Source organism: Engraulis encrasicolus, chromosome 17, assembly GCF_034702125.1.
Source record: "Engraulis encrasicolus isolate BLACKSEA-1 chromosome 17, IST_EnEncr_1.0, whole genome shotgun sequence".
NCBI lineage: Eukaryota > Metazoa > Chordata > Actinopteri > Clupeiformes > Engraulidae > Engraulis > Engraulis encrasicolus.
The window spans coordinates 19,882,761-19,900,260 of NC_085873.1; the positions used below are offsets into that span (position 1 = coordinate 19,882,761).

A 17,500-nucleotide genomic window follows, 5' to 3' on the forward strand; every position below is an offset into this window, starting at 1 on the left:
GCACGGTGCCGTATGCGTCCACCTCGGGCATGTTCAAGTCGTCTATGAAGTAGATGAGGCGTTTGTTGCCCGGGGGACCATAGTTCCTCCCCGCCTTCTTCTCCAAGGGCTTCTCCAGGACCGCTGAGGATAAATAATAATAATAAAAATCTATTATTTTAAAGGGGCACAAGGTACGATGAGGTCAGTTGCACGGTGCCCGTGTCATGTTTGTCTCAAAATCTACACCGTAATGAGAAAATGCTGTTCAAATAAATTCGCTGTGAGAATGCTTTTCATCACGGAATGGCAGCAGTTGATGCAAACCTGAATACGGTATGTAAAGTGATTTTTCGTATGAAAAGGGTTTCCCACGGCACTCCTTCGGACTGCTCTGTCAAAAAGTTGCATTTGGAGTTTTCTAACACCGAACCATCGAAGTGGTCGCAGCACCATCGTTCACTTACTAATGATTCCCATAACCATCGGCTCACTAGGGACAGTGATTAATTAAACTTTTAATCCTACCTGGAGCCCCTTTAATGTTTTTATTTCCTGTTTTAGTGTCAATGATTACTACAGATTCCAGGGGCTTCTCCTGGATAAACAAGGATAAATGTTATGTATTATTTTAATGTTTTCTTTTATTTATGTTTCCCTGGAGTAATGTGGGGTTAGGTGCCTTGCTCAAGGGTACTTCTGTCATGGATAGATGTGTAGGGAGAGGTCAGGTGGGATTCGAACCGACAACCCCCCAGATTGTAAGACCAACTCCCTGACCACTAGGTCATGGCTGCCCCCAAGGGAGGTGACTGTACGTTACTGAATGTTTTGTTTTTTAAAGCGATTGTCGATGTTAAGTCCATAAACCATGGTTGGTCGACAAGAAATGTATGGCAAGGAAGAACAGCACACCAAGCCCGCACACAAAGTCACGAAAATAAAGATAGATTAAAAAGGGAGCTCATCAGAGTGCGGTTCTTCCTTACCCCACATGAACTTTACCCACCAGGCTAAAAGGAATTGAATGTGCGTGAGATCTGACTGCTCGACAAGAAATGCCACATGAAAAAGAAGAGAAAAGTGGGGTAAGCTATATCATTTCTGTCTGCTTCAGCCTTATTACGCTCATGGAAGAATTTTGCTTTCCAGATGCATGATTTCAAAAAAATAAGTTGTTAAGTGTTGATTGCACGAAGAACACTGATTGCAATGTGGATCGAGTTTTAATTAGCAAAACAAAAAAAACTTCACTCATTTGTAAAACCAATTATGGTTTCCTGTCCTGTTTGTCATTTTCAGGATATTCTCCGTCATTAGTCTCAACCTTTTAATCAGCGTGGTAGAAAGCCATGTACCCATCATTATACCGCAAATAGAGAACACGTTTTAAAAACAGTCTACACTGATGATGTGTTTATTCTGAATACCATCTACCCATCATTAAAAAATAGAGAAGACATTTTCAAAACAGTCTACACCATCACCAGTGTTTCTCAAACTTTTTTCAGACCAAGGACCACTTTGTCCCCCTAAAATGTTCAGGGAACTCAACTGAATTGAGAGCTGGCAGGTGCTAATTTGACACTAATTTCCATGTAGATCACTTAGTTTTTATTCATATTACAAGTTACAGTAATGACAATATGAATTAAGCTATGTTTAACTTTGTAATAATGTAACAAATATAGCCTACTTCTAGCTTGTCTTAGAAAAGTAGAAATCCCCTTGCAGACCAACTGAGCTCTGTCACGGACCACACTTTGAGAATCACTGGTCTACACTGATGATGTGGTTATGCTGAACACCACGTCTTGGTTTGCTAAGCTTTGGCACACCTCGTTGTGAAGGATTAAAAACTTATTCCGAAGGCCGGGTGAAAAAGAAAACAAATACAACAAGAAACCCCACAATATCACGCTGATGATCATGTTTGGGTTCTTTAGACCTTTCAACACCTCACAGTACGGAGGAATCTGTTCCAAAGGGTGAAAAATAACACAAAACAAGAGAAAAACAACTAGAGAAAAGAAAACAGGAGTGAAAAAATAGAATAAAAATAAAAACACAAGCACATCAGGCAAGGTCACGTCATGAGTGGTGCGCTCATACCCTGCAGCATGGCAGAGGTGGTGTGTGTGTGTGTGTGTGTGTGTGTGTGTGTGTGTGTGTGTGTGTGTGTGTGTGTGTGTGTGTGTGTGTGTGTGTGTGTGTGTGTGTGTGTGTGTGTGTGTGTGTGTGTGTGTGTGAATGTGTGTGTGTGTGTGTGTGTGTGTGTGTGTGTGTGTGTGTGTGTGTGTGTGTGTGTGTGTGTGTGTGTGTGCGTATGCGTGTCTGTGTGTCTGAGAGCATGTGTGTGTGTCTGTGGGTGTGTGTGTGTGTGTGTGTGTGTGTGTGTGTGTGTGTGTGTGTGTGTGTGTGTGTGTGTGTGTGTGTGTGTGTGTGTGTGTGTGTGTGTGTGTGCGTGGGCGAGCGCATGTACTGAAGGATTGTGAGAAATATGCTTCATGTTATTTTAGTGTTATTCATGTTATTTTAGTGTTAACTCTTATTTCTGTAGGTATCTGTGTGCCCCCAAAAGTGTTAGTCTTACTTAGCTACATCTGCATTTAAACGACCACCTAAGTACCCATTGTCACTACAGGTGTGATCTCCTGTCCCTAGGAGGCAGACGGCCTGTCTCTCACTCCACAGGTGACTGACGGCCCTCCTGCATACAAGAGAGTCCTTTCCCCTTCATCTTAATCCTTTCCCTAATATGTAGAGCTGTAAATGTCCGTTGCTAAAAAAATGATAACAATGAAACTTTGACTTGTTGCATATTCATTTTGGGTTGTCTCAACAGGGCTACGCCCCCTGATTGTCAATGCATATACTGTGGCTATTCTGTGTACATTTTTAGAGATTTTTGGTCAAGCTTCTGGTGAAACTACTTCTCTCCCTTGATGCGCGTCATTGAAAAGAATAAAGCCTGACTCCTGATTGATTCATCTACACCAGGGGTCCCCAACCTTTTTGGCACCAGGGACCGGTTTGAGTCCCATTTTTTTTTCGCGGACCGGTAGTCACGCGTTATAATAATAATAATAATAATAATAATAATAATAATAATAATAATAATAATAATAATAATAATAATAATAATCAAAATAAATATTGTTATCATTACACTTATTATTATTATTATTTGTCATCATTGTTATTATTAATAGGCCTAATAATAATAGCATCAATAGGGTTTTATAATAAGGCCTCCTTTTCCTTCACTCCATTCAAAATGTGTAACAGCCTACATCTAAACATAACATTTAGTAGGCCTATTTGACTATTAAACTGACAATTACACCACTAATTTGTGGAGCCATTCTTGGTGCAAGGAAGATCACCCAAAACTAGGCTACTACATACTAGGGATGGTACAAACCGCACCGAAAACCGAAACCGTACAATTCACACACATACCGAACCGAACCGTGCAATCCATTGCAAACCGCAATTCATGTACTGCCCAGAAATATATGTAAAACATATTGTAGACAGATCTAGAACAGATTCTAGGAGTATCTTATCCAGTCTCTCTGATTAAAACATTAGCGTATAAGACCAAATCAGAGGATGACACAATTAAAATCACACCATTTTCACATTATAAGCCTATACAAACCATATGTAGGATATTTAGTGATAAGTCCGATTCTATTAGCCAGTGCACCATTTATCATGAACTAAAAAAAAGGAACCGTAGAGAACCGAAAACCGTGACCTTGGCACCGTGATATGAACCGAACCGTGAATTTTGTGAACAGTACCACCCCTACTACATACTACTACTATTTTTCACCATGCGAGAATAGGCCCTATGCGTTCTCTGCTCCGGCCATGTTCAATTTTATTGAGGAGGACATTTTTGCGCAGTGAAATTCAGGGCTATTTATGACTGGGTTATAGGTCTCCTGGTTAAGTGGCGCTTCTATTAATTCAAGGTCAACCGTTTCCAACAAGCAGTCGTCATTGTTTTTTCAAACAACACGGGGGATAGGTGGAAGCTGGAGTTTGATACCGCTGAAGTTTGCCACTAGCAGCTCGTGCCCTCGCGTCGCGTTTATGTGGACTGCTGCATAACCAGCGTTTGAGTCTACCGCGGTCCGAGTGCCTTTATGTGCAATAATAAAGGCAAAAGGTAAAGGTTGCATGTCATCGCTTGATTTTCTGCTGACGCTGACTTTCAGGAGCTCCTGAAACAAGTGTTGGTCGTTATTAGTTGCAACCACAAGACATGTCTCGCAACGCAATTACTTTCGTAACACAGCGTTGTCACGAAACTGAAATAGCAACAAATGATAGAAGTGGATTTCTAAAATAGCTCCCAAAAGTTTGCTTCACAACGTCCAAAAGCCTTAAAAAAAGAAAGAGCCGGAGAAGACAGCCAACCCTCCAAAACGGCCACCATCCACTTTGCATTGCAGCATTGAAATGTAAAGTGGGCGCGGCCTCGCAGCATGCGTCTGGCGCATTTGACATTCAACTAGTGATGGACGGCACAAAGAAAAGTTTGCTTGTTATTGAAAATTAAAACAGCATACTTGTGCTACGTCTATGCTAATGCAGATATTAATATGGCGTTACTAAAAGTTATACTTGAGATAAGTTCTGCACTGCAGTTCATAACAAAGGCATGTCTTCTGGATTTAAAAAAAAAACGCATGTCGTGCGGCCCGGTATCAAATAGCCCACGGACCGGCACCGGTCCGCGACCCGGTGGTTGGGGACCGCTGATCTACACTAAGTCTCCAGACTCCATCTGTGGTATACAAAAATTACCATCAGTACGCGCGTGCGTGTGTGTGTGTGTGTGTGTGTGTACCATATGTGTGTGCGTGTAAGTATGTAAGTGCGCATGTAAGTACGTGTGTGTGTGTCTGTGTGTGTGTGTATGTGTGCACATGTGTGTTTGTGTGTACATGTGTGTGTGTGTACCCTACCCTGCAGCATGGCGGAGGTGGTGTAGTAGTTAAAGGGCACGTTCTTGATGGCGTACTTGTCCGGGTCCAGAGAACTCAGCTTGTCGCCCACCAGCACCGACTTGCCCGTCCCCGCGCTGCCCACGAGCATGATGGGACGCCGTCGCTCTAGCAACCGATCCAGGAAGTAGCGCACCCGCACCGTCTCTGAGGTCGGCACCAGGCACGCCTGAGGATAGGAGAGGAGAGGAGAGGAGAGGAGACAGGGATGAGGAGAGGAGAGGAGAGGAGAGGAGAAGAGAAGAGAGGGATGAGGTGAGGAGAGGAGAGGAGAGGAGAGGAGAAGAGAGAGGGATGAGGAGAGGAGAGGGATGAGGAGAGGAGAGGAGAGAGGGATGAGTTGAGGAGAGGAGAAGGGAGGAGAAGGGAGGAGAGAGGTATGCGGAGAGGAGGAGAGGAGAGACGGATGAGGAGAGACGAATGAGGAGAGGAGAGGAGTGGAGAGGAGAAGCGAGGAGAGGTTTGTTTATTCATTTTGTTTGTTCGTTTATTTGTTTATTTTATATTATTATTATTATTATTATTATTACTTCAATGTTATATCAATTCTGGTCTGAAATGTAATAATTTGGCTGTGACAGACCTGCAGAGGAATGTCCGGGTCCATTTCGAACTTGGGCACCATCTTGGCCCAGGGTTCGAACTTCTTGGTGTCGGGGTCGATGTAGTAGTCAAACACTGTGCCCTGCGACGGGAACTTGATGCTCTTGAACTCCGAAACCCACCACTTGCTGAACTCCACCCTGTAGTCCACCAGCTGAGAGAGAGAAAGAGAGAGAGAGAGAGAGAGAGAGAGAGAGAGAGAGAGAGAGAGAGAGAGAGAGAGAGAGAGAGAGACAGACATACAGACAGACAGACAGACAGACAGACAGACAGACAGACAGACAGACATATACAAAGAGAGACAGAGGGAACGGGAGATCCAAACAAACATAAACAAATGGTCCTGAACTCAGTCACCCTGCACTTGCTGAAATCCACTCTGTATTCCACTAGCTGTGATGGGGAACGGGTGAAAATACATACAGACACACACACACACAGACACACACGCACACGCACACGCACACGCACACACACACACACACACACACACACACACACACACACACACACACACACACACACACATGGGTGCCGCGAGGGGGGGAAAGGTGTTACAGATTCTAAGGGCCCGACAGCACTGACAGAGCCCCTGGAAGGATGCTGAAATTGCTGATAACATAATTTGTCATTTTGGGAGCCCAAAATGTAAATCTTTCAAAGGGCCCAAAATACTTTGCGGCGCCCCTGCACACACACACACACACACACACACACACACACACACACACACACACACACACACACACACACACACACACACACACACACACACACACACACACACACACACACACACACACACACACACACACACACACACAGATATACACACGTGATTTAACTGATTTAACTACATTTTTTTTAAATCTACAACCAGGCCTGCACTGGTAATCTGGTATACCTGTCATTTCCCAGTGGGCTGACAGTCATCAAGTGCCGATGCCGTTGTGTTTTTAGAGACTGTCCCACAATTTATAGAGGACTGCTCAAATCGTCCCAGGCCTTTTCTTGGTGCCAGTTCAGCACCCATTATTATAAAGGACTTTTTTGAAGCCAGCTCCAAACTTAATTCAAGTGAAAAACAATATCAGCATGCGCCGTGGTTGGCAGCACTTGTCAAGTCTTTGGGTTAGGAGGGAAACAGCAGATGGCGATGACCAGAAGATGTCCAACATTCCTCATAAAAATATCTCATCAACTCCAACCAAAACCTCCCAAGGTTGATGATCATGATAATGACCATGATCAGGGCTATAAATTAACTTTTATCATCGTAACTCGCCAAATTTGGCTAGTAGATGTTAACCGTCCTAGCCAAACACACACTCACTATCAGTCAAAGATTTCTTTTCTACTGGCCAAAGTAAATTTTCACCAGTATTTGGCCAGTTGGCTGGTGTTAATTTAGAGCCCTGATTATGATTATGATTATGATGAGGATACAGTCTCTTTTTAAAAAAAAATATTTTTTTTGGTGTGTTTTTTTTTCGACTTTATTTGATAGGACAGCGTGAGAGGTGGATAGGAAGCGAATTGGGAGAAAGACGGGGAGAGGTCGGCAAAGGACTGGGCCGGGACTCGAATCCGGGTCAGCCGCATGGCAGGCGAGTGCCCTACTGGTTGGCCACGGCAGGGCCAGGATACAGTCTCTTGACATGGCACACAACACACAAGCACAGACCTTCAAAGGTCAATGTCTGTATGTTAACACAATCCTCTTTCTGTCAATAGTATTGATACAAATATCTTACTGACATGGTTTTCAAACATGCACTCACGCAAACCACTATCTTTCAAAGTCGGACGTTACTGATTCTGATATGTTGGCAGCACAACCTCACACACACACATGCACGCACGCAGGCAGGCACGCAACACGCACACATGCATACTCACATGCACACATACACACCTGAACCCATACCCATCCACCCCCAACCCCCCAACCACACACACACACACACACACACACACACCCCTCACACAAACACACCTGCTCCCACAATCCCCCAAACACACACACACACACACACACACACACACACACACACACACACACACACACACACACACACACACACACACACACACACACACACACACACACACACACACACACACACACACACACACACACACACACACACACCCCACAGCACGGACCTGGTCCTGGAACATGGCTCCCCCAAAGGCCCATATGGCAGCAAAGGCGAAGTAGAGTTCGTAGAGCTCCTTGGGGCAGTCGGGCGGCGTGTGCTCGGGGGTCAGCAGACACTCCAGGAGGTAGCACAACATCTGCACCTGACTCTGCTCCGGGATAGGGATGATCTTCTTAAACCTTCACAAAAAATATTTAAAAAAATATATCAAATATATAACAAGCACATTAAACATCTGGACTAAGCTCTGCTCTGATATTCTTAAACCTTCACAAACACAACATGGACATACTGAAATATTATATATTATATTTATCATGAACACAGTTAGGTTGCATATTTAACATTAATTGGCCAGTGTCCAATAACATCTGGTCCATGCCCTGCTCCGGGATAGGGATGATCTTCTTAAACTTTCACAAACACAACATGGACATTTAAATATATGACATATTATATGGTATTATCATGAACACAGTTAGGTTGCATATTTAACATTAATTGGCCAGTGTCCAATAACATCTGGTCCATGCTCTGCTCCGGGATTGGGATGATCTCCTTAAACCTTCACAACATGGACATGGACATATAAAATAGTATAGATAATATATAGATAGATAATATATAAGAACATAACAAAAAAATATATTATATTTAAAAATATATAAGAACGTAACAAAGCAAACATTAACTAAGCACACTAAACATCTGCTCTTAAACCTTCACAACACAACATGTAAACATGAGAATATACGAGACAGAAGAAAATAAACAGGGCAGGTAGCACAGCATCTGGACTTGGCTCTGCTCCGGGATAGGAGTAATCTTGAACATTCACAACACACTCCAAGGTAAAAAAAATAAAATAAAAAAAACACACTTTTGGCATTGCATGGGATTAGAGAGATGATCGTAAATTTTCACAACACACCACAATGTGTTCAAAATATAAATACATGGGGGGCACTGTGGTACAGCGCGCTAAGCCACCCACATTCGGGCTTCCATGCCCACCCACAAGGACCCCGGTTCGAGTCCGGCCGGGGTCATTCCCCAATACTCCCTTGTCTCTGTCCCATTCGCTTCCTGTCACAATCTTCGACTGTCCTGTCAAATAAATGCATAAAAGCCCCTAAAAATAAATATCGAAATAAATAAATAAATACATAAATGACACAGGATAATAAATAAATAAAACTTCACAAAATAGTCCAACGTCACTCGAGTACATGATCAGGCTGTATGACATGAATTGGGCAGAGTCCAACAAAACACAGTACAGCGTCAAGGGAGAGCGTGATTGGAGCGTAAAGAGGGAATATGATTGAGTTGCATTGCCAGTTTTACTCTCCTGGTTCCATGAATTGGGCAGAGACTAACAGCATCTGGACAGGATAGGGAGGGACGATGCTTCCTAAGCATCCGAAACATCACTGGAGGATCAGAGAACCCCTCCATAATGAGATGAGAAGCATGTGTATTTACACCAGGGGTGTCCAAAATAAGGCCTGGGGGCCGGATGCAGCCCGCCAGATGGTGTAGCCCCTTAATGCACGCCATACCTCCTGTGGCACGCCGTAATAGTCATTGGAAGTTAACTACTATAGTACTACACTACTATGACAGTGCACCGGGCCTTTAGTAATACATTACGACTTGGTCATTGCCATTCTGGTAACAGCTCATTTATAATGCTGTGTCTTAAGGGGTTAATCCGGCTTTAATATAGAGGGGAAAAAAACTAAATCTCTATCCCATTACAAAGTTGCTGCAGGTGTCTGATATTTCAGGTTGTCAGTACTTGACAAAGAGTTTGCCTTTTTTGCTCGCCATTTACAGTCGATGCTCCTGATATGGCCCCTGAAAACCACCTCTAGAGGATTGACTAAGAAAGGCTACGTTTACATGAGACATTCCATTCATAATGAACTAACTTAAATTCTGAATAAAGCTCAATTCCGCTTGAAAATGTCATATTAACACTTCACAATTCGGAATTAAATGAAAGATCAAAGTAAACTACACGGAACTATTTAATTCGGAATCATTAATTCAGAATTAAAAACAGCATGTAAACGTAGCCAGTGTGATTCCAACATGAAGCAGAAATCTGCAACATTTTACTATTACATTACTGGTCCTGTGAATGAAATGGAATTTTACCGATTTTTTTGTTATGGCTTTTAGAGGGCATTGCATTTGAACACTTATGCTCAAGAGTTAATTGACTATCCTTGCTGTATGAATTAGGCAGAATGTAACACCATCTGGTGCATGCCCTGCTGCAGGACAGGGATGTTCTTTTTAAACCTTCACATCACAGCACGGAGCATGTCAACACCTTTGTGATGAGAAAGACAGAATTTCATTAACAATATTGGGTACTAATTTATTTTCCCATTTACATGAATTAGGTAGTCTGAGCAGTAAGGCCCCAATGAGAACTGAGAACTGGCCTTGATGACACGGAGACAGAAGTCTGATACAGAGGGGCTGTGGTTGAAAAACAATGGTTTTGCAGTGGTACTGAAAATCTCAACACCATTCATTGCTATTTTTGATCATCTTATATTTGTCCATGTCATGCATTATCCCATGCGTAAAAGCCATGGTCACAAAGTGTATTACTTCCCACATTCATAATGTAATGATGAGTGAGGAATTTCATGCTCAATTGACACCAAGAGGACAGACTGTAAAAACGCTATCACTGAAACCTGCTGTAGGATAGTGATGCTGAATGTGTAACTGTTTTAATTCTCTTTGTTTTTATTTGAATCAAAAAAGAGATGGGAGATGTAAAAATAATTCTAATATTTGGTTCAGACTTGGTTCCTCTTTCTCTACGTGTCTGGTTTAACTCTGTCTCTGTGTGCACTCTGGTGAACACCTGCAAGAATGGCTCTGCTGCTGATAAGAGGGGAGGGGAGTAAGGGCCTCCGCATATCGGCTTCAACAAAGTGCTGTGCACTGCTCTGCCAATGTTCTATTCCATTGTTGTCAATACAACCCCGCACACCGGCGTCGATGTCCACGGGCATTCGCGGATGTCGGCAAACGATTAGAGGCGAGTTCTATTTTGTCGGAGCCGTCCCATTTCACTATCCATGCTATGTTCCTGTGAGATTGGGTTTGGGGGTCGGAATTCTGTCGGAAGCGAAAGTGCTCCGCAGTGCTGTTGGAGGCCCTTACTCTCCCCGCTGAACTCTATGACTTCTGTGAATATCCATTCCTCTGTTTCATGTCATTAAACAGACCGTACCGGAAGGCAGAGTGAGTGAGCGTTCTGAAAGCCAAAAGAGCAAGTTCTCTGCATCTCGGATCTCTCTCTCTCTCCTTTCGCGAAAGCCAATTGTAAACTCTGATCAATTTGTCGTGGTCTCGTTGTCTAATTAATTCGCTTGAATTAATTTCCTTCCCATAATCCGGTGTTATCTCTCTCGGTAGTAACATGCGGCTGGCGCTGCTCTGCGGAGACACGGACAGCAGAGCTGCTGCATTTCGCACCAGGCATTTTAACCCATTTTGTCCTAAGCCCTTTTTGGGAAAGGGTGTCCTCTGCCTAATAAATCCCAAATATTTCAGCCTCCGAAGCACATACAAACATGAAATGAGTTGCATTTATAAGCTAGGACCCTTGTTTTGCCTTAGAATGTGTTCATTCAGCTCCAACTTACACATATCTTGAATAAAACAGCTCAAATCTCAAGAACCTGAATGCAGCGTATGTGTGTCTCCAGGACACAATGGGTTAAGTATGTACTTTATGCATCTCTATGATGGCATAATATTTCTGCATGCTTTGTGTGTGTGTGTGTGTTATGGGTTGTGTGTGTTACGCGGCAGCTATGTAGTACTGTATGTGAAAGACAAATTTCCCTCGAGACAAATAAAAAGAATTTTGAATCTTGAATCATCTCTCAACCATCTCAATCCTACCTGGCCGGCCCAGGTCCCCACAGTAGCTGAACCAGAGAGAGTAGAGAGAGAGAGGTTCCATTGGCCCATTGTTTCCTGGTTCTATTATGGCCCCCCTTAGGCAGACCTAGGCAGACCTAAGGACTGTTCTATTCATTGTAGGAGCATTATGACACACCCCTTTAGGCAGACCGGAACCTGGTCACGTTAGGTGCCCATAGAAACCTATTATGTTGGCATATCTCTATAGAATATCTCTGACTGAACACTGCACAGTATAAGAATGAACTCTATTGCACCTACAGTACTGTACGTACATATTGTAACAACTTTAAGCTTCATATTTTATTTTACTGTCCCAGGTTTATTAGGAACAAATAAAATGTGCGCCTGCACTGCGCCATATGGATAGGCTTAGGGTTAAGGAAAGGGGCTCATAACATCACACATGCTCCTCCAAGACGACACACTAAAAAGGTACACTGTAAAATAAAGTCATCCAAGGTTGAAATATATGATGTCTCTCTCTCTCTCTCCCTCTATACCTCTCACTTTCAAACTGATGCTTTATTTTATGTATTTTTTACGACTGTCTTCAGACTACAGGCTTAAACTTTAATAGAGTTTTCTTATCCATGCAGGTTATGTTGAAATAAAGTATAGCACATTAAATCCCTCAGGATATTGCTTGAATGAATAGGGAACAATGTCAAAAATGAAGTAAAAGAATAATATTCGAGAAGTTGTTACCTTGTTAGCATTGTCTCCAGGCATGATGGGAGGGAATTTTCAAACAGGTGTGTGTGTGTGTGTGTGTGTGTGTGTGTGTGTGTGTGTGTGTGTGTGTGTGTGTGTGTGTGTGTGTGTGTGTGTGTGTGTGTGTGTGTGTGTGTGTGTGTGTGTATGCGTGCGTGCGTGCGTGTGTGTGTGTTACCTTGTCCTCAGTGTCTCCAGGCACGGTGGGAGGTACTTGTCAAACAGAATAGTCAAGTTGGCCTTCTCTGATTGGACCTCCCGGCTGTCAATCCAGCTGGACACAGGGGGGTTCCAACCCAGATCAGCAGGGTTTATATACAGGATACCTGCAGAGGACGGAGAGAGGGAGAGAGAGAGAGAGAGAGAGAGAGAGAGAGAGAGAGAGAGAGAGAGAGAGAGAGAGATAAAGAGGAAGAGAGAGACAGAGAGAGGGAGAGAGAGAGAGAGAGAGAGAGAAAGAGGAAGAGAGAGAGAGAGAAAGAGAGAGGGGAAGAGAGAGAAAGAGGGAGAGGAAGAGAGAGATAAAAAGGAAGAGGAAGAGAGAGAGAGAGAGAGAGAGAGAGAGAGAGAGAGAGAAAGAGGAAGAGAGAGAGAGAGAGTGGCTAACCAGCTCTGAAGAAAGTGGCAGAGGTGGCTGCGTGCATGCATGCGTTTGTGCGTGCGTGCGTGCGTGCGTGCGTGTGTGTACGTGCACACGCGGCCGTGTGTGTGTGTGCGTGCGTGCAGTTAGCACACAACACAAATTGCATAATCAGAGCCACACAGAATGAGTAACATATAGGCATACTCTACAGGGGCGGAGTTAAAGGAAGGGCCAGCAGGGCATTTGTCCCCTGGCCCAGGGCACTCTTGTAAGGACACTATTGTGACCCTGGGGGCCGCATTTGTTCCACCAATGATACTCTATGCAGTGTTTCCCACAGAAATTTTGGAAACTATGGGGGCAGCCGGGGTTTATTTTGGCCGGGGGGGGGGGTCTTCTCACACGGGCCTTTTTTTGGGTGGGGGGTGGGGGGAGGGGTGTATTCTTGCAGCGTAAATGCAAAACGGCAAAACAATGACTACAGTATGATATTGGCGCATGGAGAAACTGTAGGCCTGGGCCTATATTTCAGCCATTTATATTTTGAGAAATAAGGCTACATAAGATTTTACCCATGACTTGTATAATAGTAGTACATTGTCATTGTCAAAAAATGCAGTACAGTGAATAATTTCTGTTTACAACACAGTTTCAGTCGTCCCTCATGCAGGGGTCTGGGAAACAATAATAAAACAAAATAGGAGCAGAGATAAGAATTTAAGAGCACTGTGAAATTGTTAACGCATAGACAAAAAGGGTCTTAGAGGGTAGGCTATGCCTTTTCCCCCACACATATCTGTAGGCGTACACATTCTACATGAGGGGTGCTGGTCACAGGGCCAGTTTTTTCCAAATCCCTCCCATTAAAAGAGCTGAACAACATATTACACATTTATGTCTATATTCACATTCATTACACATTAATTTCTATATGCAGCCCGATGTCTCCTCTGCTGTGTCAATGAAGGTCTGTCACCAAACTCATTACAACTGTAAAACAAAGCCTAGGGAGTGTTAGTAAACTCATCCCAACTGTCCCTTCTCTGAAGGTTTTTTTATATTGCTCCCAAACCCAAGTAAACTACAACAACTTGACTAGGCTTTTGATCCCTGTCTTTCAAGCACTTGTGGTTCTCTCTATAGCAGGGGTGCCCAACCTTTTTTAACCAAGATCTACTTTTGAAGTTGATGGTCTGCCGTGATGTACCAAGTCAAATTCAAGGATGTCAGTATGAAAATTTAAGACCACCATTTATTAATCACCATTATTATGAACAAAATGTTTTCAGTAGGCTACTATGGCCGTATCTTTTCAGTGTATCTTTACAAAGCAATGCAGCACTGATAGTATGCAGAGATAATTTCAGTCATACACAAGTCATAAACAACTGAAACAATTTCAAAATGATAAACATTTGGTATATAAAAGGCACATAGGCCCTATTTCTAAAATATGATGAAGCATTATCATGCCTTCAGTGGTATAGGCTACAAATTAAAAAGGGCTCAGAAATTCACCATTTGTTATGGGTAAATAGTAGGCTACTATGAGAGAGAGAGAGACAGAGACAGAGAGCAATGAGAGAACTCATTGGATTGGTTAACACCCCTGTTAAGTGTGACTTCTTCTATGAAGTTTTTTTTCCCCAGCTCTCTGGGACAGTAGCACAGCAAAGGCTTTCTATTGTGAGTTTGGCCAATCGTTTTGTCCACAACTGAAGCAAGAAACAGCACAAATTGAAGTGAATTCCATACATGTCAACAACTAACATTTCCCTTACACGCGGCACGCGATGTAAACGCAGTTAGCGATGATGCATGCGACTAGCGATTTGGACGAAGATCCTCGCATATCGGCGTGTCATAACGTATCGTTGCGCACATGTTCTGTTACTCACCCGATGTTACACGTGTGCACACATGAATCAACTGTAATACCCTTACGGTCACTTCCTAATGCTTTCCCCTCATTCTGTGTTACCGTGGGACTACTTATCTAACCAGAGTCTATAGCAGAAATATTCTAGTAGGATGTATTTACTCCAGGAGGAAAATGCGAAGGAAATTCAAAATCGTAATTCAAATCGTTTTTAACAAAAACGGATATCGTTAAAAAAAAGTAAAAAAAAAAAAAAGTAAAAAAAAAATTTTTTATTTTATTTTTTTTATTTTTTTTACATTTTCGGAAACTATGGCGGCTAAATTTAAACTATGGCGGGCCGCCATTGTTTCCTCAATGTATGGGAAACACTGCTATGCCAGTGATTCTCAAACTTTTTCAGACTGAGGACCACTTAATCCCCCCAAAAATGTTCAGGCACCACCTGTCAGCTGAATTGACAGTTGACGGTTGCCAAGTCCACACTGCTAATTTTGATGCAAATCACTTGTTATTCACATTTACAAGCCTGTCTTATTGTTTGTGGTGAAAATATGACTTCAGATATGTTTGGCTTTATAATAATGTTACACATATAGCCTTCTGCTAGCTTGTCTTGGAAAAAATAGAAATCCCCTTGCAGACCACCTGAGCTCTGTCGCGGACCACCAGTGGTCCCCAGACCACACTTTGAGAATCACTGCTCTATGCTTTCTCTTCATCCAGACACCACACCACACCACACCGCTCCACTCTACTGTACTGTATACGCCAGGTTATGTTATATTATGTTCAGGTTTGAGTCTTGCCATAACAAGGGGTACTCGCCGGCTTCCTGTCTGGCAGTCAGGGGGAGGGATGCTGAAGTGGATGGACTGGAGGGCAAGGGATGTGAGAACAAATGTGGACAACCACAGCACTACGTGAGTGTGTGTGTGTGTGTGTGTGTGTGTGTGTGTGTGTGTGTGTGTGTGTGTGTGTGTGTGTGTGTGTGTGTGTGTGTGTGTGTGTGTCTGTGTGTGTGTGTGTGTGTGTGTGTGTGTGTGCGTGTGTGTGTCTGTGCGCGTGCGTGAGTGTGATTGTCTGTGTGTCTGTGTGTGTGTGTGTGTGTGTGTGTGTGTGTGTGTGTGTGTGTGTGTGTGTGTGTGTGTGTGTGTGTGTGTGTGTGTGTCTGTGCGCGTGCGTGCGTGAGTGTGCTTGTCTGTGTGTCTGTGTGTGTTTGTCTGTGTGTGTGTGTGTGTGTGTGTGTGTGTGTGTGTGTGTGTGTGTGTGTGTGTGTGTGTGTGTGTGTGTGTGTGTGTGTGTGTGTGTGTGTGTGTGTCTGTGGTCTGACCAGCTCTGGAGACGGTAGCAGGGGTGGCAAGGCGCAGATGGCTGTGTCTGTGTGTGTGTGCGTGTGTGTGTGTGTGTGTGTGTGTGTGTGTGTGTGTGTGTGTGTGTGTGTGTGTGTGTGCGTGTGCGTGTGCGTGTGCGTGTGCGTGTGTGTGTGTCTGTGTGTGTGTCTGTGCGTCTGTGTGTGTGTGTGTGTCTGTCTGTGTGTGTGCTATCTGACCAGCTCTGGAGACGGTAGCAGGGGTAGCGGTGCGTAGATGACTGATCTCGAAGAGCAGCCTCATGGTCGGGTTGAGAGGGATGCGCTCATTACTGGCCAGAGTCAAGACCTGCAGAGCGCACGCGCAAACACACACACACACACACACACACAGACACACACACACACACGCGCACACGTGCACGCCCGCATGCTCACACACACACACACACACACACACGCACGCACACACACACACACACACACACACACACACACACACACACACACACACGTGCACGCCCGCATGCACACACACACACACACACACACACACACACACACACACACACACACACACTCACGCATGCATCCGCGCATGCACACAGTCAAACACTCAAACACACACACACACACACACACACACACACACACACACACACACACACACACACACACACACAACAACACACACACACACACACAACAACACACACGCAAACAGACAAACAAACAATGTCAAGTCAGTGGGGAGCCCTATGTCTCCAATTTGTCTCTGTCTTTCTTCTTTTTAACAAAGACAACGGTCCACATGGAATCAATTCACTTTGAAATGTTTCATTTCAGAATTAAATGCTAATGCTTGGTCACTATGCTACATATCACACAAAAAAATCAATTTCGATATAGCAAAAATAATTTCAATGTGCAGTTCCCTTTTGCAATTTGCACTACACAGCCAGTTGAGCCCATGTGTCTATTCTGAGTATCGTTGAACCAATGCATTTGACCAAATAAGCCTCTGGTATTGGATACGTTACTGTAAAAAACATTCCTTCTTACAAAATGTTTGTGCTAATGTACATTTTTGTTAAAAAAAGCAAAACCCGAACAAACAAACAAAAAATACAAACAAACAAAAACGAACTCTGTGTGGCATTTGTGCCTATTACTCCACATTTCCTTTGTGTCAGCGAATGTAGCATGCTCTGATTATGTCATCGAAGTGGCTTTGGATGAAAGCATCTGCCAAATGCAATGGAATGCAATGTGATAGGAGTCCCCTCC

The 17,500-nt window shown here is 43.6% G+C and overlaps 1 protein-coding gene across 1 annotated transcript in view; it reads right to left on the reverse strand.

Annotated features, from left to right (window-relative positions):
• The window catches only part of LOC134467652 (dynein axonemal heavy chain 9-like), a 296,718-nt gene that overhangs the window by 161,928 nt on the left and 117,290 nt on the right, over window positions 1-17,500 (reverse strand). Inside the window, exons 45-50 of the mRNA XM_063221491.1 lie at window positions 16,454-16,562; window positions 12,618-12,765; window positions 7,770-7,944; window positions 5,584-5,757; window positions 4,962-5,169; window positions 1-123 (exon numbers count right to left, since the gene is read on the reverse strand). The exon at window positions 1-123 is cut by the window's left edge and continues 43 nt beyond it. Coding sequence (XP_063077561.1) covers window positions 1-123; window positions 4,962-5,169; window positions 5,584-5,757; window positions 7,770-7,944; window positions 12,618-12,765; window positions 16,454-16,562 — 937 coding nt within the window. The remainder of the gene's footprint in view (window positions 124-4,961; window positions 5,170-5,583; window positions 5,758-7,769; window positions 7,945-12,617; window positions 12,766-16,453; window positions 16,563-17,500) is intronic.